The sequence below is a fragment of the Chanodichthys erythropterus genome, chromosome 16 (assembly GCF_024489055.1).
Source record: "Chanodichthys erythropterus isolate Z2021 chromosome 16, ASM2448905v1, whole genome shotgun sequence".
NCBI classification, from domain to species: domain Eukaryota; kingdom Metazoa; phylum Chordata; class Actinopteri; order Cypriniformes; family Xenocyprididae; genus Chanodichthys; species Chanodichthys erythropterus.
The window spans coordinates 35,816,248-35,820,937 of record NC_090236.1 but is presented as its reverse complement, the minus strand read 5'-3'; the positions used below and the strand labels follow the sequence as shown (position 1 = coordinate 35,820,937).

The window sequence follows — 4,690 nt, the reverse complement described above, 5'->3', positions numbered from 1 at the left end:
TGCATGACGGGAAATGTAGTCTAGAACTCATTGCAATGCGGTAATGTGGCGTGCTCTAAAACTACATTTCCCTAAACTGATTAGATTCTGACTTTATTTACCGGTATGCCAACATAAGCGTTTCATTTAAGCCCTACGAGAGTCAGGCGTTATTTAGATAAATATATTATTTTAAAAAAATGTTTATAGATAGTAAGATACGAGATTAAATTGTTCAGACAAGACATAAAAAGTAACAATGGTGAGCGTCATCATAAATAAACTTTTATTTTTAAAGCCAAATGAAAGAGATCCAAACCCTCTGCTGGCAGCAACTGGAAAATACATTTTATTCTTTCCTGTTGTAACATTCATGGTCATCTACATTGCAAAGGCACTGATACAAGAAGTCAATTGATTTCCACTGAATATGATATAAACCGAGTAAGAGACTGGATATTTGATTCAGGATACATTGTAATAGACTATTTTTTTCTCATCTCTTGGGTACATCTGGGACAGAACCTGTAATTGGAGAACAAAATATTTGAAAATGGCAATATGTGGAGTGTGCACATTAAAATAGGATGAAATATTGGGAATTCGCTCACCATTTTCCCTTTGGTTTGGTTGTTAGGCCGACACAGGCAAAGTGAAACCACTCTATTGGACACTGTTAAAAGAGAATAAACCCTTTTAAAAATTATTTTACATTATCATCAATAATAAGATGACTTTTACAACGTCTATATACACCGATCAGGCATAATGAGCACCGACAGGTGAAGTGAATAACACTGACTATCTCGTCATCACGGCACCTGTCAGTGGGTGGATATATTAGGCAGCAAATGAACATTTTGTCCTCAAAGTTGATGTGTTAGAAGCAGGAAAAATGGACAAGCGTAAGGATTTGAGCGAGTTTGACGAGGGCCAAATTGTGATGGCTAGATGACTTGGTCAGAGCATCTCCAAAACAGCAGCTCTTGTGGGGTGTTCCCGGTCTGCAGTGGTCAGTAACTATCAAAAGTGGACCAAGGAAGGAACAGTGGTGAAGCGGCGACAGGGTCATGGGCGGTCGAGGCTCATCGATGCACGTAGGAAGTGAAGGCTGGCCCGTGTGGTCCGATACAACAGAGGAGCTGCTGAAGCTCAAATTTCTCAAGAAGTTAATGCTGGTTCTGATAGAAAGGTGTCAGAATACACAGTGCATCACAGTTTGTTGCGTATGGAGCCGCAGACCAGTCAGGGTGCCCATGCTGACCCCTGTCCCTGAAAGCGCCAACAGTGGGCATCAGAACTGGACCACAGAGCAATGGAAGAAGATGGCCTGGTCTGATGATTCACATTTTTCTTTTACATCACGTGTGCGTCACTTACCTGGGGAACACATGGCACCAGGATGCATTATGGGAAGAAGGCAAGCCGGTGGAGGCAGTGTGATGCTTTGGGCAATGTTCTGCTGGGAAACCTTGGGTCCTGCCATCCATGTGATGTTACTTTGACACGTACCACCTACCTAAGCATTGTTGCAGACCATGTACAGCCTTTCATGGAAACAGTATTCCCTGGTGTCTGTGGCCTCTTTCAGCAGGATAATGCTCCTGACACAAAGCAAAAATGGTTCAGGAATGGTTTGAGGAGCACAACAACGAGTTTGAGGTGTTGACTTGGCCTCCAAATTCCCCAGATCTCAATCCAATCGAGCATCTGTGGGATGTGTTGAACAAACAAGTCCGATCCATGGAGGCTCCACCTCGCAACTTACAGGACTTAAAGGATCTGCTGCTAACATCTTCGTGCAGATACCACAGCACACCTTCAGAGAGTCCATGCCTGGACGGGTCAGGGCTGCCCTGGCAGCAAAAGGGGGACCAACACAATATTAGGAAGGTGGTAAAAATGTTATGCCTGATTGGTGTATCACTCCCACTGGACTGGCAGTAACGTGGATATTATAGTAAAAACGTTTGTGTGTATATAAATAAATCTCTCACTCACATCAGAATTGTCACATCCAATCATTTCTCCATATGATACTTGACTACACAAACAGTATGTGGGTTCATTAGGGTCCACTGGCATATCCAGGACATCTGATGGATGCATGGCGAGCAGAGATTCACTTATGTTGGAGCTAGTGAGAGAAAAGATGCAAAGAAAGAGCTGAATAAAAATACTACACTTTGGCATCATTAAAATGCATCCATATAAAATCACATACCCAGTTTTCTGTCTTTTCTGCTTGGGTGAGTCTGGATCTGATCCTTTCTTGTCTTTTCCAATGGATCCCTTCTTGTCTTTTATATTCTTATCCTCTGAAACAACAAATTAGACAGTTTAGTCTCACTCAAAATGGATTAATTGTATTTATATATATGTAGATCTGAACAGACTTACTTCGAGATTGCTTCTCATCTGAGCTATCCGGACTACCAGAGTCCAGTTTCTCCTGCAGATCGTTCTCAAAGCGTGCTAGATCAGCATCCAACCTCCGAATGTGTTTATCCACCTGGAAATACAAGCAGACTAGTTATTGCTTAATGCATGAAGTGAGACAAGCAAATATAAAATGGAGGACTCTGCATCTCACCATTTCATATATCTGCATTGCAAGCTGAACTTTGTCATCGCTGTACTCTTTGCATTTGGTGTAGGCATTTTCAATCTTCTTTAGATGCTGGACACGCTCCTCGGATGCCAGATTTCTAACATTTGCAATATACTCAGAAGCTAGTTCACTTATCTCTGCTTTTTTCTCTGTGAAAACAGTATTTGATTAGAGAACAATAAAGTTCAAAGTATTAGTGATACTGATCCAAACATTCATACCTTCAGTCCTGTTATCCAAATCCCCCATTAATGAAAAGTTTCTTTGCAACTCGCAGGGAAGTCCCTCGATACCTGCAATGAATGATTATGATTAAAAATCTCGCAAATTGTTTTTACATAGCAGGAAAAGCAACAACATGCATGCATGACACTGCTACAGCAAGCTAACTTTACATACTACCAAGTGCATAAGATACAAAACAACATGCAATCACTAAATCATGTACACTTCAGCGGTTTATCACATAAACTGATACATCTGTGATGAATAACTCAACCCAAGAGCAGCAAGAGGGTGAATTGATTACATTTATACAACTTGACAGTGATTAAAACGAGGCAACAAGTTTAGAAGAATATCTTTTAAGAAACCTACTGTCTAAATAGTGCTCTAGGTACATTCCTTTCGCCATTTTTGTTAGTATGGGCTTTTGTAACGAAGGCGTGTACTATGGTTTATTTAACGCGCGCTGGATTTCCTTTCCTCGAGTCGCTGTGCAGGTTATTAGACTCTTATATGAAACTGATCAACCATATAGCTAATAAGTGAGCAGATAAGACCGTCCAAGTGGTTTGTAGATCATAGGTTATTGTAGCGTAACATCTTCATCTGTAGTGCATCAAAGAACAACTTGCTCTACATCGCCATCTAGTGCAGTGGAGGATAGTTTCGGTTTGGTCGCCACTTATATGGTATATCGTATATTCAATGGTATAAGTGTATATCGTATGCTATATCGTTGGTTTCTTAATATTAATTGCAACCTTATGTTTTTTCGATCATTCTTAAAGGATTAGTTCACTTTCACATAAAATTTTCCTGATAATTTACTCACCCCCATGTCATCCAAGACGTTTATGTGTTTCTTTCTTCACTTGAAAAGAAATTAAGGTTTTTGAGGAAAACATTCCAGGATTATTCTCCTTATAGTGGGCTTCACTGGAGCCCAAACGGTTTCAGTTTCAGTGCAGCGTCAAAGAGCTTTAAACGATACCAGACGAGGAATAAGAGTCTTATCTAGAGAAACCATTGCTCATTTTCGAAAAAATGTAAATGTATATGCTTTATAAATACAAATGATTGCCTTGCATGTGCTTCCGTTTTCCGTATTCTTCAAAAAGCTTACGCTGTATGTCCTACGCCTTCCCTATTCTTCTTACGGAACAAATGGAACTGCACTGCAGAAAATGCTGTTCTTACTCAGAATTTTTGTCTTGTTTCCAGTCCAAATATCTAAAAATTCTTAGATCAATAAGCATTTTCTTGGCAAGGAAATTTTTTTTCTTGTTTTCAGAAAAAATAAGTAAAAATTAAGTGAGTTTTTCCTTAAAACAAGCATAATAAATAATTTTAATAATAATATCAATAATAATATAATAATAATAAAGATTATTTTGCTTACCCCACTGGCAGATTATTTTGCTTGTTTTAAGGAAAAACTCACTTAATTTTTACTTATTTTTTCAGAAAACAAGAAAATAAGTTTTACTTGTCAAGAAAATGCTTCTTGATTGAAGAACTTTAAGAAATTTTGACTAGAAACAAGACAAAAACTCTAAGTAAGAATAGCGTTTTTTGAAGTGTGGTGCCGCGTTTGTTCCGTAAGTTCCATAAGGGAAGGCGTAGGACATTCAGCGTAAACTTTTTGAAGAATATGAAAGTGTGGTTTTGGCAGAAGCACTTGGAAGGTGATCATTTGTTTAAATAAAGCATATACTGCACATTTTTTTCCGAAAATGAGTGATGGTTTCTCTAGAAAAGACCCTCATTCCTATTGTCTAAAGCCCTTTGAATCTGCACTGAAACTGTAATTTTGACCTTCAACTGTTTGGACTCCATTGAAGTCCACTATAAGGAGAATAATCCTGGAATGTTTTC

General features: G+C 38.9%; 1 protein-coding gene across 2 annotated transcripts; it reads right to left on the bottom strand.

Moving 5' to 3' along the window:
* Nucleotides 1-116: 116 nt before the first annotated feature.
* ing5b (inhibitor of growth family, member 5b) lies at nucleotides 117-3,755 on the bottom strand. 2 transcript variants are annotated; one of them, XM_067363871.1, is made up of 8 exons: nucleotides 3,648-3,755; nucleotides 2,812-2,883; nucleotides 2,573-2,739; nucleotides 2,380-2,491; nucleotides 2,204-2,297; nucleotides 1,981-2,116; nucleotides 591-652; nucleotides 117-504 (listed from the first exon to the last, which is right to left on the bottom strand). In XM_067363871.1, exons 2-8 carry the CDS (start codon nucleotides 2,837-2,839, stop codon nucleotides 465-467), a joined length of 639 nt encoding a protein of 212 aa, XP_067219972.1. In that variant the 5' UTR covers nucleotides 2,840-2,883; nucleotides 3,648-3,755; the 3' UTR covers nucleotides 117-464. The 2 variants fall into 2 exon arrangements, with proteins under 2 accessions (XP_067219972.1, XP_067219971.1); XM_067363870.1 differs by lacking the exon at nucleotides 3,648-3,755 and adding an exon at nucleotides 3,188-3,326.
* Nucleotides 3,756-4,690: the final 935 nt, after the last annotated feature.

Coding starts and splice junctions, on each gene's coding strand:
- ing5b (XM_067363870.1), bottom strand. CDS start 3,224: ATGGCGAAAGGAATGTACCTAGAGCACTATTTAGACA. Junction 2,740..2,811: donor TTTGGATAACAGGACTGAAG/GTATGAATGTTT, acceptor CTGTTTTCACAG/AGAAAAAAGCAGAGATAAGT. Junction 505..590: donor ACCAAACCAAAGGGAAAATG/GTGAGCGAATTC, acceptor CTCCAATTACAG/GTTCTGTCCCAGATGTACCC.